This window comes from Mirounga leonina, unplaced genomic scaffold, assembly GCF_011800145.1.
Source record: "Mirounga leonina isolate KUSES-001 unplaced genomic scaffold, KU_Mleo_1.0 Mir_55, whole genome shotgun sequence".
NCBI classification, from domain to species: Eukaryota; Metazoa; Chordata; class Mammalia; order Carnivora; family Phocidae; genus Mirounga; species Mirounga leonina.
Window position 1 is genome coordinate 10,927,657 of NW_023270816.1, and position 19,744 is coordinate 10,947,400.

The 19,744-nt window shown below is 47.4% G+C and overlaps 1 protein-coding gene across 1 annotated transcript in view; it reads right to left on the minus strand.

Moving 5' to 3' along the window:
* LOC118001932 (WD repeat-containing protein 27-like) overlaps positions 1–19,744 on the minus strand; it is a 70,333-nt gene that overhangs the window by 39,543 nt on the left and 11,046 nt on the right. The window contains 2 exon segments of the mRNA XM_034992116.1: positions 721–841; positions 12,148–12,289. Coding sequence (XP_034848007.1) covers positions 721–841; positions 12,148–12,289 — 263 coding nt within the window.

The following is a 19,744-nucleotide window of genomic DNA, read 5'->3' on the forward strand; positions in this document are numbered from 1 at the left end:
GACCAATAAGCCCCTCTGGCTGTGCCAGACCTGAGACTCTGAGCAGCTCTCGGCGCCCTGTCTCCCACCTTCCTCTCGGTCCCCTGAGGCCTCTGACCACCCTGACTTCCTGGGCTCATTCTCAGGCCCTCGTGCTCCCACAGCCATCCCCAGGTCAGCCAAACAACTGCACCCCAGGGGAGGAAGCCTAGGCTGATCCTCAAGGAGCTCCAGCGCAGGTCATCTCAGATGTCTGTCCCGCGCGGCCTGCGTCGAGGGGCAGACCCAGCAGGGCACCTGGGCAGAGACCTGGCCCACAGCACAGCCGCTCCCCTTCCCATCCCCACCTTGTCCAGGGAGACCAGAGGCTCGTCCCTCGTTGTCCCTAGAGCTTTCTGTACTCAGTAGTAAAAGCCATCATAGTATATTTGAAATGTCTGATGTAGGGCACAGATGGGGGAGGTTTAGAATGAGTTATGATTACATCCCCCTTTACCTTATTACAGAGTCAAGATCTGCCTAGACTTTGGTGAGCAAAATTAAAAACAATTTCATTTCTTTTATCAAACAGACTTAAAAGTAATTGACCAAGTTTACCGAATATGCAATCCTAAAAACACTGAACAGTTATTATTACTTAAACAGACAAAAATACATTGGCTTTATTTTAATCATTCTTAAAAAATGAACCTAACTTAAGAGGCTTTCCTCAATGGTGTTGGACAAGTTCATCATACTCACCACCCGCACTCGGCAGGGAGAATGAGGGACAGATCACATGGCCGCAGCCCCAGGACAGGGAGGCTTGCTTCAACCTCCTCTCCTTTCTCCAAGCCAACTGTGCAGGGAAGCCAACCCTCTTCTAGGAACAGAATTACCGATAATCTGAGCTATGGGATTAAAATGGTCCGGAGAGTCAAAGGCAGACAGTTGGCAGCACGGGATATTGTAGGAAATACATGTGGGCTAGAATAGCTCGGATCAGATCATGAGTCAAGGAAAACAGCCAGGCTTACACGCGATGAAGAACAAGATTATAGGGACTCCTGGGTGGCTCAGTCGGTTAAGTGTCTGCCTTCGGCTCAGGTCATGATCCCGGGGTCCTGGGATGGAACCCCGCATCGGGCTCCCTGCTCAGCTGGGAGGCCTGCTTCTCCCTCTCCCACTCCCCCTGCTTGTGCCCCCACCCTTGCTGTGTCTCTCTCTGTTAAATAAATTTTTAAAAATTTAAAAAAAAAGAACAAGATTATAAATGCACAGTAGTCCCCATACATGAGGCCTGTCAGGAAGAAAGGTGGAGTTCCAAGCACACCTAGACTTTAACTCTGTTCCTAAAGCAGGATCAGGTTCACTTCCTAATTAACAGCACTTACACAAGAAATAATGAAAGCCAAGATTTAAAGCATTAGGAAGAAAACAGATACATTGGATAAAGGTAATTTCTGACCTTCTTTCAACAGAAATAGCTTAAAGCCATCTATGGAAAAAAAAAAAAGACACAAACTAAACCAAAAGGAAGAAGAACAGTGATGAGAAGCTTGAGGGCAGCAGGGAAAAGACACATCTGCTGTAACAGGAAACTTAAGGGATGCCACGTGCCCACAAGAGGTAAGAAGTAAACCACCCCCTTTCCAGCGGAGCATCCACTCCTTTTGTGATGCGGTGTAGATACCCGAGTGAGGCGGGGCCACGTGGAAGCTACTGTGGGCACACAGAGAGGACTCCAGCAGAGATGGGGGCCAGCCCAGGTAGGCTGGGGGCCTGGCACAGGACGACCATCAGGAGCGGGGAAGCGGCTGCCCTGGGCTGGGGGGGCGCATGCTCTCCTCATCAGCGGACCTCACCCCCTGCACACAGGATGAGCTTCACTGCCGCCCCACCCCACCCACCCTCCCTCACAAGAGCCCCCTGGTGCTGGTGCATGTCTGAGGTCAGATGCTAGACTTCTCCCAATAGGAACTGTCCCTGCCCTGCGCTCTCTTCAGTTCACCTAACACAGGACCCTGGCAGGCTGCTCAGGAGCCCTGTGGGCAGGGGCCGCATGCGCAGGGGCCCCAGGGGAGGGTCTGCGTGATGTTACCTGGCAGGCTGCACAGCCTGGACTCAACCCTCCTGAAGAAACTCTCTCTCTTCTTCTTTAGATCAACTCCTGTCACACAACGATAACGATGTCCTTCAACCAAACTGAAGACCCAAAGCTGGAAAGGCCACCAAGGCACAGACCGCGAGTCTGCCATCACAGGGCACAGGTGAACGCGAGGTACAAGCCCAAGGAGAAAGATGGGTGTGGTGCCCGCGACAAGCCCCGCAGCCTGAGAGCCTGCTTGGGCCCTTCCTCTGCCGGTCGGACCGCTCCCTTCCCCTTCCAGGCAACGCGTCGATTCAGATGGCTGACAGGTGCAGACGCACCCTCTGGCTTATAAACCACTGCCCCAGAGGGCGTGTGCTCTGGTCCCCAGTGGCCCACAGCGGGCTCTCTGAACCCAACACCACGAACACACAGCTGCAGACACACAGTAAGAGCAGCCACCTTCGTCGAAAAGAAAAATAAAATCTCTTCCAAAAACAGATCTGTGATACTGTGATTTATAACAATAAATACATGTCTTTGGACTTCCTGTTTCCAGCACAGAGCTCTTAAAACCCTAGGAACTTCCTAAGTGTTGAGAGTGACAAAGGTGTCTTTTGTTGTGTTAATGAGGTGACTTCTGGAAAGCCCCTAAGGGTGGGGGCAGGTTGCCAGGGGAACCAGTCACGTGATTAGAGGCTCTGAACTTTCAGTCCCACCCCCTGACCTCCGGGGAGGGGTGGGGGCTGGAGGTTGGGTTCACTCACCAATGGCCAATGGTTTCATTAATCATGCCTACATACTGAGGCCTCCATGAAAACCCAGCTCCCAGGTTGGTGAACACGTCCACCCTCCACACCGGGAGGGCGACCCTCCCAAACCTCGCCATATGTGCCTCTCCATCGGGTGCTCGTCTGTGTCCTTCATCACGTCCTTTAACAGACGCGTCAACTGGGGGCACCTGGGTGGCTCAGTCGGTGAGGCGTCCGACTCTTGGTTTCGACTCAGGTCGTGATCTCAGGGTCCTAGGCCAAGCCCCACACTGGGCTCCCAGCTCAGCACGTTCGGTGGGAGTCTGCTTGGGATTCTCACTCCCTCTGCCTCTGCCCCTCCCACTCGTGCTCGCTCTCTCATTCTCTCAAATAAATAAATAGATCTTCATAAAAACAGACTGGTAAACTGGTAAATAAGCGTTTCCCTGAGGTCTGCAGGTCGCTCCAGCAAATCCGTCAAACCCGAACGGGGGGTGTGGGTCCCTCCGGTCTGCAGCCGGGTTGCACAGAACCTGGGGGACTCGCAGACCCACTGCTGTGGTCGGCGTGTGAAGGGGACGCCGTCTCCTGGGCCTCGGCCCCTCGCCTGTGGGGGCTCCAGGCAGACAGCGTCAGAACTGGGTGCAACTGTAGGGCACCCAGCTGGCGTGCTGCAGGCTGCCCGGTGTGGGGGGGACACCGCACGCGTGGGGTGACCCGAAGGGCCAGAGGCGAGGTGTTCCGTGTGAAGGCAAAGGACACTCACACGGGAGCGAGAACTGCATTATTTCCTAACAGGGTGTCTTGCCCAAATTATCTCAACAGCAACTTTTTAAAAAAGAGAACAGTATCCATGCTTTGTGAATACACCTGAATTGCTCACCTAAAAAAAGTAAGTTTTGAAAAAAAATCAAGTTATCTTCAAATTTTTCAAACTGTATAAAGCGGGCTCTTCTGATGGCTGTAGGCGGGCGCGTGTGAGTGTGAGCCCCACCCCGATGCCCAGGCCCCAAAAGGAACGGCTCGACTGCTGGGGTCAACAGTTTCTCCCAGTCAGAAAGAATACAAGGGAGTGTTGGAGCAGAGACCTCTCTGCAGGCGTTCACATAGTCATGATGGTGTTTGGACCTGGAACTGAAGTCTGTGCTTCCCTCACCTGGCCGTTTGCGCATCCCGTCACCAGCTGCCGGCTCTCTGCATCGATGAGGAGACTCAGGAGAGGGGAGCTATAAACGGAATACACAAATATCTATCTGTAAATACTTAAACTGAAAAGTATCCGAGTTTTACTTACAATATTTTTTTTAGTCAAGTCTGAACTATCCTGAAATAATTTCTTCACCAGGAAATAGAAACCGTAAGTGCGTACTCATTCTGAGAACCCGCGTGCGCGGGAAGGTAGTGAAGCTGTCCCATGTGAACAGCCTGGGGCAGCCCCCCGTGGAGGTGGGAGCCTGACTAGCACAGTCCACGCGGCGCCACTGAGGACCAGCAGCTCCGTCACCCACACCGTAAAAAGCCCTACCACCCAGTAACCATGACACTTGCAACAGAAGTAACATGTTTATGGGATTAGTCAGGAAAACAGCAATTAAATGATGCCTACTGTTTAAATTATTGCCTAGGATGTCATTTAAAAGTTATTCTGAATCTAAACCGTCAAGAATTCAGAAGGAAAATTAAGATAAATGGACATTTAAAGACACTGCATGTCCTAAATAAACTATAAATGACATCAAAATCAAGTTAGTAATTGTTTTTTTTTTTTTTTTAAAGATTTTATTTATTTATTTGACGGAGAAAGACACAGCGAGAGAAGGAACACAAGCAGGGGGAGTGGGAGAGGGAGAAGCAGGCTTCCCACGGAGCAGGGTGCCTGATGTGGGGCTCGATCCCAGGACCCCGGGATCATGACCTGAGCCGAAGGCAGATGCTTAACGACTGAGCCACCCAGGCGCCCCAGTAATTGTTTTCTTAACAGTCAAATAATTCCACAAATTAATTTCAGGAAAATAATTCCAAGGTAATTCCAAGAAATGTGGTTTGTCCCTGAGGTGGACGAATGTCTTCAAGTTGACAAAACACCCTACTCAGCACATGGATGAGTGACGTCAGGAAGAATGCTGAATCTCTGAGACATGCAACCGTATCTGCTCCAGGTCACAAGCACCTGCACGTTCGCAAAGCTGTATTTCTGTGTGAGTCATCCCAAGAAAGGGGCTCCCTGTGCAGAAGGACGTGCACCAGGAGCATGGGAACACCGGCCAGGAGGGGTGTGGGGACCTACATGACCTGTTGTAGGGACTCACGGCCAGACACACAGTTTGAGCAGAGGGCTCAGGCGCTGAGAGCTCAGGGCCGTGCAGAACTTCCTGCCTAAGCACAGCCTCGGATCCACGGGGCAGATGCACCCTGCAGAGGCCTGGCTCCGCACCTGTTCCTGGGGACAGCGTGGGGGGCAGCACATTTCCTCCAGCCCACCAGTATGCTTTTCAGACTGCAAGCATATGCTTAATTATAAGTTAAAACCTTCAAGAAATGCACCTGTTAAGTGAATCCTTACAAGGTGATAGATGGGAGGGAGACCCTCAGACCCCCTTGAATGTGAGAACTCCAGCTTAAAAACACACACTGAGAGAATTTGACTCCACAAAGCCCACCGACAAAACAGACATACAAGTTTTTAAAGTTACCTGTTAACACTGACGAGTTGTAGATTAATGATCCCATATGATGATCCCAAACCTTTGGAAAGACACATGTTTCTTTAGAAGAGATATAAATTTTTTTCTGATCTACATTCCTGATGTAGCTTGAACTAATACTTCGACTCGGTTACAAATTAATTCGTGTGAATGGTTACCTAAAGGAGAAAATAATAAAATAGGTATATAAATAATAAAACTGTAGAAACACAATAAAAGATTTCAGAATCATATGGGGAAAAGCTAGTATTTCCAGAAGTAAGGATCTGTGGGTTTGGAAGACCCAAGCCAGGGCTGCAGACATCCCCGCAGCAATCGACACTGCCTGGGGGAGGTGCGTGGCCACAGTCACTGCCGTCTACTGCCAAGGGCAAGGGCCTGTTTCCGGACACGCTCCGGCGCTTTCCAAACTCAGCTCCCATCTCAAAATCCCCATGAGACGACGGGCACCCTCACTTCCATCCAGGCTCAGCTCATCTGTCTGCAGCAGCTGGAGGGGCTGGGGCTGGGCCCGAGCAAGGGAAGAAGCAGACATTTCCAGATGACCGAGGAAGTGTTCCAGTGTCTCTCCTCTCCCACCCTGCCAGTGGGTGTAAACCACCCATAACTCTTCTTCCAATAACGCTGCACAAGTCCTCACTTGGTCAATAGGATAAAAATCCTAATGCTAGCTGACTGGGAGCTGGATGGGAACGGAGCTGACATTTTAAATTAGTTTCTTCTTGGGGCGCCTGGGTGGCTCAGTCGGTTAGGCGTCTGCCTTCGGCTCAGGTCATGATCCCAGGGTCCTGGGATCGAGCCCCGCATCTGGCTCCCTGCTCAGCAGAGAAGCTGCTTCTTCCTTTCCCTCTGCCTGCCGTTCTGCCTACTTGTGCTCTCTCTCTCTCTCTCTGTCAAATAAATAAATTAAAAAAAAAAAAAAAATCTTAAAATAAATAAATAAATAAATAAATTAGTTTCTTCTTAAGCTCAATTTAGTTCTGATTGAATCCTCTGATATTGGAAAATGGCTCTTCTGCTCTGGGCCCCCAGGAAACACTGCGGAGTAAATTAATGTTCTAGCTCCCCAAGGCCCTGGATTTAAGGAGGAGAGTCCCGCAGCTGACCCAAGCCCACCTGGGAATGTTGGGACACGCCCAGCTGACACCTCTGGCCAAGTTCAGGACAGAAGTGTGGCAGAAATAAAATCACAGGTATGCGGTGACCGCAGACCAGAAAGGCCTGCTCAACTGTGTCCACAGTCCTCTGAAAAGCACCTAACGCACCCCAGTGTCCACGCCCTTCCCTTAAAGCTTCTGTCTTCAGACACTGAGATGATGAGATGTGTCTGCCACGGACAGAACTCAGCTGCAGTCACGGCCCCGGTGACCCTCCAGCTCAGCTAGTGTAGACTGCCTCTGGGAAAATTTGTGAAGGAAGATCAATAACTGAATGTTCTGGTAACTCTTGTTATTAAGAAGCTATATACATCTCACAGAAAACAGTTTCTGTTGAGCTCTACTTTATGTAACTCCCTTTTCCACATGTGAAACTACCTGTATCTAAACCTAGAAGTTAAAATTCAGATGGCTGAGCTGGGAGGGGGCATCAGCTGCCCAGGGCCACGTGCACGGCAGTTTTAGAAACAGAGCGACGTGATGCGGGTCCTGAGCAGCTCCACACAGCAGGCAGGCCGATCTTCCCGCCCACACCCTGTGTGCAGCCCTGAGGCCACTCTTTGCTGCGGGACTGCCCAGAACATCTCTGCAGGGGTGGGCAGAGCATCCTAAGATCAAACAGGACAGTGTGTTCCTACTACTAATGAGCTATCCTTCCTCCAAAACCCTTGAAACCTACCCTAGCCAGGAAGCCCCAGAAGACAGTGTCGTGAGCCAGAATCACACAGCACAGATTCAGTGACCAGTCACCCCAGCAGATGTCCCTGTGGGACTCCAGGCAACTGGGATCAGGCCTGCTCTTCAACCCTGCGGCCTCCAGTCAGACAAGATAAATAGCCCCTCATACACATGCAGGAAATATACACGTATCTGTATCGACACAGCAACTTAACTAAGGAGTGAGCGCTTAACCCTGGAAGACTTCCAATAATGTAACCTGAAACCCTCGACAAGCTAGCTTATGTCTCTTATCACCAGAAGATTAAAAATAAAAGGTGGGGTCATAACGTGCACAAGAACAGGGATACTCTCCAGGTTGGATGTTAGGAAATGCACGTTTCTACTCCCTCCAATGTCTAATATGAGATACTCCTTGTCTATTAATAGCATTGTATCCTGGAAAACCCCTTGTTTCCTTTCGGCATTTATGGCCATGTGTTACATTAGTTTAAGTGTTCTGTATTCATTTAAAGTCTTAAGTTCATCAACTGGTCACTTCCTAGTGTTCTGTGGAAAGCACTACACTTCACCAACATGCTGGCAGCTCACGTGCGTCCAGCTACTTTCCCCCGGTAAATCTCACAAGCCTGCTAAGAAGTGTGCGAAGAGTAACGGGCCAGCCATACAGGGTCTGGAACAAACACCTGCCACCTCATTTCCTGTCTGCATGGCTGAGGCCTGACTCGGGTCCGCAATCTTCTCTTTCCAGGACATCTCATCTTCCTTCTGATGCTGATGGTGCTTGGTGTCCTCCTGGCTCATCTGTGTTCCTTCTCCCAGCATGAGGCTGGTGAGCTTTGCTACATGTGGTGGGTTCCTTCATGGAATCACTGAATCCCAGGACATTTCCCATCATCTGTGACTTCACTTACAACGTTAGCATTTTGTTATGTGTGAGCCTCAGTTGCATAATTTGGCCAAAAACTGCATGAACACAGAAATGTACGCTCTGCCCCAAACTGCCTAGCGCACAGTAAGCCCACCATCAATTAATCCTCGATTAAGATTTTATGCCTAACACTCTCCCTAACCCAGATTTTTCCTAAGTAGATATAGCAGAAAATTCCTCATAGGCAAATAGCTTTGTTAACTGCATTCACTTGGCAAACATAAGCCAAGGCCAGGCCTTGTATGATCTGTCTCCAAAATAAGTCTCAAGCAGAACATGAATTCTGAGCAAACAGGAGGCCTCCCTCACACCCCCAGCCCCACTCCTGCTCTCTCATGCCTGGCTGAGCCTAACGGGCTCCCGTTTCCTAGTCAGATGTGAGATTTAGAAGTCGCAGAGCCTGGAAGAGGAGACGCATATACTCAGACCAACTCCAGTTAAGACATAAGTGAGAAAAGTACAGTTCTTGACAGAAAGCAAGCTTAGAAAAAAGAGATAAACAAAAGCACTGTGCTGGGAGGGCTTGGAGAGATCACCAAAGGAGGAGAAATCAGAGAAATAAATGTTGACTGAACACGCTTGCTTAGCATCCTGATAGTCTGACTTCATGGACTGGTGTCATGATTGATATAGAACAGCACTATCTGATTCAGGCGGCTTTCCAAGTGCAAGATAAAGATATGTCTTCCTTCATTGCCCAGTTAAAAGTATTGCTGACTTTTGGGCAGGCACTGAACCTTACCTCAGTATCCAGCATAAATATTTTCTTTCCAGCACACACTGCAGCTGTGCGGTCATCTGGGCTCAACCTCAAACACAGCACCTTTCCCAGGAGGGTGCCCACGACAACCCCTTGAGGAGTCAGCCCTAGACGGAGTTTCAGAGTTAGTGTCAGGTTTTCAACAGGAGTCAACAACCTTAGCATAACTGCAACAAGCCACAGGGAGGCACTGATAATGTAGCTCTCTCCTCTAAAATCACATGCAGAACAACAACGAGCTTGGATGTGACTTTGGCCCCTTGAGAGTATTAAAAACATCAAGTATAAACGGTTCTTCTGGAAGTATGTGGAACGCAGGGATCATGCATCAGAAAATGACTCAGTGTCGTCACAGATAATGGGTCTCTGGGAAGGCTGCCTGTGCATACACGTGGGGGTCATACAGAATCGCCCACGGTCCCGATCCTTCCTCCTCCGTGACCAGGCCAGTGAGCTGCTCGGGCTCATGTCAGACAGGCAGAAGGCACAGGGTGCCCATCTGAGCCTCTGGGGCCTCTCTACCCCTAGGAGGATGTCTCCCGGCAGGCCTGCACGTCCAAGGTGACAACACGAGCCAATCCGCAGCCTTAAGCAGGGTCCCTCAACCAACCCACCACCATGCAGCAGGACTCAGTGCCATTGTGGTTGGGCCCTGTCCAGCAAGGCCGTGTCACCAGCGAGACCTCGAACTACAGAAGGGGAGATGTGCACTTATCACTGGAGTTCTATCTTGGCTAAAATCCCATGGTCTCCTTGCATGAATATTCACCAAGCACCTGTGTTACCCCAGGCATCTCCCTGGGCACCCGGGACAGATCAGTGAACAAAGAGACAAAGTCCCGCCTTTGTGGAAAGCTTACTTGGGGTAGGGGGTAGGGGCATTTAGACACCGATAAACAGAATAAGTAAACAAGTTATGTACAACGCTAGAAGGAAGTGAACAACGAAAGAAAAAGCAAAGCACAAAAAGGGACCGGGGTCCAGGGTGGTGGTCAGAAGGGCCCACAGCAATGGAGACACTTAAGTAGACCCTGAAAGATGTGGCAGAATCCACTGTGATCCTGAGATGGAGCAGCAGATGCAAAGGCCCGGGGGCAGGACTAGGCCTGGGCTGTTCCTTGAGACTGGGGCTTTGGCTGGGGGTCCCATAGCTTTGTCAGTCCCTAGTCTGCATGAGGTAGGAAGGCACTGGAGGGTTTTGGGCAGAAGGGTAGCATACTCAGACTCCAATTTTCCAGGGACCCCTGGCTGTTGAGTTGAGAGCAGAGCACTGGGCAAGGTGAGCAGGAGGAGCCAATGCAATTACCCTGCTGAGTGATCCCAGCGGCCTGGACTGCAGGGCAACAGTGAAGACAGCTGTGAGGAGCGTCCAGAGTTTGGTTCCATTTTGCAGGGAAAGCAGACGGAACCTGGGGTCGGTTGGATGTGGAGGTGTGGAGGGAGGCTGAAGCACAGTGCTATGGTTTCTGACCTGAGCTGCTGTGGGGAGGTGGAAGGCAGGTGGGGGAAACACGACCAGGACAGGTAAACCTGAAGTGCTATCAGACATGCGCGTGGAGACATCCAGGTGCAGTTCACACGTGAGACCACAGTCGGGAGGGAGGACTCAGTGAGACCAGACGTGGCAGCTGTCGGAGCCTGGGGTCATCACCAAAGGAGTGGTTTTTGAGGGGAAAGAAAACAAGCCCATATCCCAGTGTGAAAGGTGGGAGAATGACATGGAGCCAGCAAAGGAGACTGGGGACAAGTGAGGAACGACAGCCCCGGGTCACAGTCCATTTTCCAGTCCAAGTGCAAACACAATCATATTGGACACGAAGGCGCCACAATCCAGCACACCTGCCCACCTAGGGCATGGAAACCAAGCCGGGCGGTGCTACGTCCGGCCCAGGCCCCTGCGGCTCCCCTGGAGCCTTCTGCAGTCCCACTGCTGGAGCTCTGGGGAACAGAACGCTGAGCCCCACAGGGGCGCCAGACTGTGCCTCGGGGCCAGCTTCAACCCGCCCATGGACTAGACCACATGCGTCCAAGTGCACACGAGTCCTCTCTACCCCATCCTCATAGGGGCAGAGAGGCCCCTGAGGCTCAGAAGGTTGCAGCCCCTTCCCACAGGGAAGGCTGCTTATTTACAAAGACCTTCGCGGGGAGCAGGAAACGAACACGTGGTTTACTGTGCATACGGACATGTGTGTGCCTGTGTCCGTGTGCACGCACGCGCGGAGTGTATGTGGGCAGTGTGCGCGCTATATACACACGAGGGCATACACCACACGCGTGCGCTGCTAGACGCATACGTGTGTGCTGTGCACGCGTGTCCACGTGTGTGTGCGTGTGCTGTCCTGACACTGAGTGAGGTGTAAACTCTTCCATGTGCTGCTGCCTAAGATCCCTTCACACCAGTTTTCCGGAGCAATCCTACGAATGCTCAGCGTGGCCAATTACAAAGAGCTCACACTCCTCAATGTGGCCCTCGCCTCGCTTCCCACCTTCATCTGATGAAACTCTCCAACATCACCATGCTCCCACCCTGGGGACTCCTCCTCAGCTCGGCCGCCAGGCTGAGTTCTTGAGGCAGACGGCCCGCGCACACACCCAGCACAGGGCCACTGTCCAGCACCAGCCCTTCCACCCAGCTCCTCCTCATCCTCCAGCTCAAAAGTCACCTCTGACAGCAGAGCTGTCAGCATGGGACTGCGTCCTGCCCACAGCCTCCATCGACCCCTCGCCTGCCCTCTCCACTGTGCTCCCCACAACTCATAACCACTCACTTGCCTGTCCGATGCATGTTTGCCTCCCCTCACCGTCTGTAAGGAAAGAATATTTCCACTTGCCTACATGTTTCCAGAGTTCCACAAAAATCACAGGTTTCATCAAAATGACAAAACACATAATATTAAAACTAATGAGCCTATCATGTCAGCTTCACACACAGCAAAGGTCAGTAGATCTGAATATAAGGTATCCTTCCCCCAAAGAACATCCAGCTTGGACATCTATCTGGTTTCAAGGTTAAAGGAGTGAAAAATTCTCCCAAGTCCCCTTATGTAACCAAGTCTATTTAAGGGTGAGTTATTCCCTTTGTACATTTTCTTAAATATATTTTAACTGTTCATTTACCTTGAAGTGCTTTCTGTCTGCATTCATCTAGAGTCCACATTATAACATAATCTCGTGATGCAGAACAGATGAGAAGTGGACTCGCTGCATTTCCAAATGCCACAGCAGTAATTGGCTCATGGTGTCCTCTTAGGGTCAGAGGCTGAAGAGTTAATAGAAACAAAACTATCATGAACTACAGATAATATTTAAAGAATAAAAAAGCATAACAGCATAATCTCAAACCCAAGAAATCAAATGGACTGAAATTTTTCAAATATATTTATTTCATATATCCATTTATAATTCATTTATTAAAATTCCTGTTAATGTACTACTCAGTTATTCTCTCAAGTGAACCATTTCATGGTTACCCAACATTAAGAATCACACTAGTAAAATGATGCAGGTCACCTCACTCTTCCACTTACTCATTTGTTATTAATTAAGCAAATATGTATTGCGTCCTGCTACGTGCCAGAAGAATAATGGCTGTGCTGGACATTGAAGGGTAAGGCAATGACAAGGAATCCCCAAGAGGAGGGGCGATTCGGGTCGTTGGGAGACAAGGCACATGTCAGAGGCTGCTGGTGCAAGCAAGGAACACAGTGAAGTTACAGGAAGGCTGAGCGCTGTGTATGGAGTTCTGATAGTGCGCTAGGAAACGGGAAGCCATCCGAAAAGGTACAAGCAGAAGAATCTATGACCAAACTCGTTTTCAGACTTGTAACACTGCTGCAAGTACAGAAGAGGGACCACAATGGGGACACAGAGGGACCAAACATCCCAAAGCAAGTACAGTAAAGACCTGAATGAGGGCGGCACAGATGGAGATGGGAGGAGACAGAGAACCAAAGACTCTGTGACCAGTGGGCATTGAGAGATGGGGGAAGGGACAGAAGCAAAGATAATCAGTGTTCCAGGTTGAAACCCTAGGTGAATGGTGGCATAAGAAAGGGGGAATGGAATCAGGAAAGAACATAGTTTGTCTGGGCTGTGTTGAGTGAGGTACTTTTGAGCTGACAGTCAGCAGACAGTAGGCACTTTGACAGAAGAGCCATCACTCAAACACGAGAATGACGAGAGCTCTGTCTCTGGTCATGGCGGCCAGTTCATCTGTACCAAGCTCCTGATGAGAACGACAAGAAAGCGGGGAAAAATTTGCCAAGAACATACAGACACACTTTTAAGGCATCAGAAAGCAATGAAAGCAACAAAGAATTAAGAACGGAGAAGAAGGAAACCGAGAAGGAACCCAACATGGGAGGCCATTCACCCATGAAGACTCCTGTTGAATGGCAGCTTTCTGACAATTCCAGTAAAGGCAGTTGAAACCTGAGATACTTACGGGACTAGGAGCACAAAAATGGTGTAATTAAATGCATCATTTTCAGGCACAAACAGAACTACCTTATTGGGAAAAGGGCAAAGAATTCCACTGCCTGACAAAGTACTTCTGAGAATAGAGCCAGTGGACTTAAGGTTGAGGATTCCATGCATTTTTTTTTCCTTTAAAACACTACAGATGAATTTTAATAAATTTCTGCTTTAAAAAAGACATACCACCTACTAAGGTGGGAGGGAAGGGCATGTTACCAAATGCCCAGGCCTAGAGTAGTGACCCAAAGGGCCAGGCCCAAGGAGGGAAGACGAACAGGCAGCAGAAGAGTGCTCACAAGCCCACCTTTGAGTTCTCATAATCCCCGATTGGATTAGAGTGACCTGGGATTGCCAGTGCCCTCAGCCAGCCAGCTATCAGAAGCAAGCATAAATTCTCTCTGCAAGAAGTTAAGATCATCCAGAGCCCCAAACTAGTTCTGCATTTTTTCACACATAATGTCCGGCAGTCAATCATTCAAGGAGTCAAGACCATTCAGTCAAAAACAAGGGAAATCTATAACCATGGAAAACACCCACCCACAGATCATCCAGATGGCCTTGAAACCAAACCAGAACTGATCCAGATTGCTGAATTACTAGATAAGGACATTAAAACAGTCATTATAATTCTATTCCATATGTTCAAAAAGTTAAATAGGGGTATAAAAAAATCAATAATTAATAACCTTCCAAAACAGAAAGCACCAGGCCATGATGGATCCACTGCTCAATATTTAAGGAAGAGATTTTACTAATTCTCTAAAATCTCTTTCAGAAGACTGAAGAAAGATAACAGAGGGAAACACTACTTTCAGAAGAAGCAGAGGAAATATTTCCTTACTCATTCTATAAGACCAGGATTACCCTAATATCAAAACCAGACAAAGACATCACAAAAAAAGAAAATTAAAAACAAGTATCCTTCATGAACATAGATGCAAAACTCAACAAAATATTCAAAATATCAGCAAATCAAACCATACAATGTATTAAAAAAGTATACATCATGACCAAGTAGAATTTGGAGATTTATTCCAAGTATGCAAGGCTGGTTGAACATTTGAAACTCAGTTAATCCATCACATCAATAGGTTAAAAAAGAAAAATCACATGAAAATATCAAAAAGTGTTGGGGTGCCTGGGTGGCTCAGTGAAGCATCCAACTCGATTTTGGTTCGGGTCATGGTCTCAGAATCATGAGATTGAGTCCTATGTCAGGCTCCATGCTGGGCCTGGAGCCTGCTTTAAGATTCTCTCTCTCCCTCCCTCTCCCTCTGCTCCCACCCCCCACTCACATGTGCTTGCATTCTAATAAACAAATAAACAAATAAATAGCAATAGTAGCTGCTTCACAGTACAGTTCATTTACAAAAAAAAAAAAAAGTAGAAGAAAGCATTTGACAAAATCCAATAGCAATTCATGATAAAAACTATCAGTATACTAGGAATGAGGGGAACTTCCTCAACCTAATAAAGAGTATCTACAAAATACCAAAAGCTAATGTATGAAGTGGTAAGAAACTACAAGCTTTCCCAACAAGATTAGAAACAAGATGAGGATGAGGACGTCCCCTCTCACCACTCTTGTCAACATTACACTGGGAGTCTTAGCTAATATGATAACACAATAAAAGGAAAAGAAGGTATAGTGACTGAGAAAATAGAAATAAAACTGTCTTTGTTCATGGGTGACATGATCATCTAAAAATCAGTAAGTGGATTTTGAAATTAAAAACACATTACCATTGACATTAGCACTCAAACAAGTGAAATGCTTAGGTACGTATCTAACAAAATTGTATAAGATCTCTGGGGTGCCTGGGTGGCTCAGTCGGTTAAGTGCCTGACTCAATTTTGGCTCAGATTATGGTCATGAGATCAAGCCCTGTGTTGGGCTCCATGCTGGGCATGGAATCTCCTTAAGATCCTCTCTCTCCCTCTCCCTCTGCACCCCCCACTCACACATGCTCACTTTCTCTCTGAAAAAAAAATTATGTAAGATCTCTATGAGGAAAAATAAAAGTGTTGAAAGAAATAAAAGTAAATGAATGGAGAGATATCCCATGTTCATGGATAGAAAGACTCAATATTGTCAAGATGTCAGTTCTTCCCAACTTGGTCTATAGATTTAATCCAATCCCAATCAAAATCAACAAACTAATTTTAAAATGTATACAGAGGCAAAAGACCCAGAATGGCTACACAATACTAAAGAACAACAACAAAGTTGGAAGACTGACACTACCTGCCTCCAAGACTTATTATGAAGCTACATTAATCAAGATTGTACAGTAATGGCAAAAGAAAGGACAAACAGATCAATGGGAGAAAAGACAGAGCCCAAAACAGTCAAATGAACTTTCACTAAGGAACAAAGGTGATACAATGGAGAAAACTATAAACCCCTTAAAAATAACATGGGAGAAAATCTAGATGACTTAAGTTTGGTGATGACTTTTCAGATAAGACACCAAAGGCATGATCCATGAAAGTAAGAATTGATAGCCTGGATTTCCATTAAAATTAAAAATTTCTGTTCCATCAAAGACACCGTCAAGAGAATGAGGAGACAAATCACAGATTGGGAGAAAGTATTTGCATAAAACATATCTGATAGAGGACTATTTCCAAAAATAAACAAAGAACTCTTAAAGGGCAGCAATAAGAAAATAACCAAGTTAAAAAAGGAGCCAGAGGGCACCTGGGTGGCTCAGTCGTTAAGCATCTGCCTTCGGCTCAGGTCATGATCCCAGGGTCCTGGGATCAAGCCCCGCATCGGGCTCCCTGCTCGGCGGGAAGCCTGCTTCTCCCTCTCTCACTCCCCCTGCTTGTGTTCCCTCTCTCGCTGTGCCTCTCTCTGTCAAATAAATAAATAAAATCTTAAAAAAAAAAAAAAAAAAAAAAAAAGGAGCCAGAGACCATCACAGACACCTCACTACAGAAGACATAAGATGACAGGTGAGCAAACTCCACATCATCAGTCATCAAGGAAATACAGATGAAGACAACAATGATACCACTGCACACCCACTAGAGTGACAAAATCCAGAACACTGACAAGTCCAAATGCCGATATGGATGTGGAGCAGCAGGAATTCTCATTCACGGCTGGTGGGAATACAAAATGGTGCAGACAGTTTGGCAGTTTCTTACAAAAATAAATATTCTTTCAACATATGATCCAGCAATCATGCTCCTCAGTATTTACCCAAAGGAGCTGAAAATGTATGTCCACTCAAAAACCTGCACATGAATGTTTATAGCAGTTTTACTCATAATTGCCAAAACTTGGAAGCAGTAGGTAAATAGATAAACTTGCTGCATCCAGACAATGGGATATTGTTCAGTGTTAAAAAGAAATGAGCCATCAAACCATGAAAAGACATAGAGGAAACTTCCATGCATATCACTAAGTGATCCCACCTACATGTGATCCTACCTGTGTGGGATCCCACCTACATGACCCTGTGGAAAAGGCAGAGCTGTGGGGACAGTGAAAAGTCAGCTGTTGCCAGGGTTGGGGTTGGGGGAGGGGGGGTTAAGGGGGCAGAGCACAGGATTTTAGGGCAGTGAAAATTCTCGGACTGATATGGTAATAGTGGACACCTGTCATTCTACATTTGTCTAAACCCACAGAATGCACACCAGGAGTGACCCTGAAGGACCTATGAAGTCTGGGCAACGATGACGTGTCAGCGCAGCTTCGTCAGCTGCAACAAATGCACGACTGTGGTACAGCGTGTTGGGTGGGGGAGGCTGTGTGTCGCAGGAGCACAGGGGGCATACAGGAAATCTCATACCATCCTCTCAATTTTGCTGCGAACCTAAAACTGCTTTTACAGAATTAATGAAGTTTTGGGGCCCCTGGGTGGCTCAGTCAGTGAAGCGTCTGCCTTCAGTTCAGGGTCCTGGGATCAAGTCCCACATTGGGCTCACTGCTCGGGGGGAGCCTGCTTCTCCCTCTGCCTCTGCCCCTCCCCACTCGATTCATGTTGTCTCTTGCTCATTCTGCTCTCTCTCCAAATAAATAAATAAGTAATCTTTAAAAAATAAAAATAAAAGAATAATAAAGTCTTAAAATTTTAAAAAAAGGTAAAAAGTAGCCCCTAAAAAGAAAAATGTAGCCAAAATTTCAGAGCAAGAAATATTACCAAGGATAAAGAAATGTTACTTTGTACATTCACAGAGTCAATTCACCAACAGAACATAAAGATACCAAACATTTATGTGCTTAATAATGGAGTTTCAAAATATATGGAGCAAAACTGATAGAGGAGAAACAGGCAAATTCACATGCAGAGTCACAGATTCCAATATGCGTCTCTTGATAACTGACAGACATGGGGCCATGAATGGAAGATGTGAAGAACACTATCAAGCAATGTGACCTAACTGACATTTATAAAACAAAGATCTGCAAATACTCATAGCATTTTATCCACAGTAGTCAAAAGTGAAAATAACCTGAATGTTCACCAACAGGAAAATGGATACACAAATTATAGTACATTCACACAATGGGATACTACTCAATGTTGAAAAAGAATACACCATTGATACATGAACAATGCAGATAACTTCTAAAATGAGTATTCGGAGTGAAAGAAGCCAAACAGACACAAAGAATAAGCACTGTCTGATTCCATTGGCATCAAACTCCAGAAAATGCAAACTAACGAAAGCTCTTCTTTAGAATACATAAAGAACTCCTGGGCGCCTGGGTGGCTCAGTTGGTTAAGCGACTGCCTTCGGCTCAGGTCATGATCCTGGAGTCCCGGGATCGAGTCCCGCATCGGGCTCCCTGCTCGGCAGGGAGTCTGCTTCTCCCTCTCTCACTCCCCCCTCTTGTGCTCTCTCGCTCTCTCTCTCAAATAAATAAAATCTTAAAAAAAAAAAATAGAATACATAAAGAACTCCTTCACATCCATAGGAAAGAGACAGATAATCTGTCAGAAAAAACAGCACAGCATTGAACACATATCACAAAAGAGAAGGTCCAAATGGCCAATACATTTGTAAACAGGGGTTAAACCTCACTAATCAGCAGAGAATTGCACATCACAAACAAGCACCCCTACACACACCAGAAGGCCTCAGACTAAAAGAACCAAGTACAGGTGAGGATGCAGATCAAGTGGAACTCTTACACGGCCTTTGAAGAAGTACAGACCACTACAACCACTCTGCAAGTCTTCTTGGCCTTATCTACCAACCTGAATATACACACTCCCTACGGCTCAGCAGTTGTACACACATGTGTACCAAAAACATACCAAGGAATGCCTGTAGCAGTCAAAATATGGAAACAGAACAAATCTCCCCAAGAATAGGGAGGGTTAAGTGTGGTCTGTCCCTGCAACGGGATACGGTGCAGGGATGGAAATGAACCATGTGGATGAGCCCCACAGACATCCTGGTGAGTCACAGAAACCGGCATCAGGCACAACCCCACTCACAGAGTTCAAGCGCGAGCAACACTAGCACACGGCACCAGGAGCTGAAGGTGTGTCAACTCTGGGGAGAAGGGAAGGGAGCACAGGCTGGGACAGAGCAGAGCCCAGATGACGCGTACCCAGCTGTGTTCACTTCATCATAATCAAACGATGGCACTCGATATCTGGGACACACTTTTCTAAGTATCTCACACTTCACCAAAACAGTGAGAGAGATCAAGCTGGACGTCGGAATGCAGGAGCGCATGCATCGGTGTTAAGTCGTGTTGAAGAAACATAGTAAAACCTCTCGTAACTCGACGGGGAAAGATGTAACCATAGACTTCTCTTTAACGATGATGAACAGCTCCTACTACTGGTTAAGTGAGTGCCAATAACATCGAAATTAAAGAAACTTTCAGGCAAACACAGATTGGCCCCACGCGCTGTCATCACTGGTCCTAAACTGCCGAAGCCCAAAATAAAGATACAAATGATCCCAACACCAAAAATGCTGACAGAATTTACTTTTTCCGTTTTGTACAGTGAAACCTGTTTTGAAGAGCATTCAGATCATTACACTCGTCATGAAATAACTTTTGGACGAAAACTAATGTCTCTAAAACTGTCAGTTCGATGTAAAGGACTCTGCAATAAATGTAGTAAACGTCCTTAAGTGTGTTACGGTTCAAATCTACAGAAACTGGACTTCGCCTGATTGTGTTAACAGGAACCTCTTCGGGCCTGTTCCTATTGCGGAAGGACTTCTCTTCGAGAAGGCGACTGCAGGCCGGGCATCTCGCAGA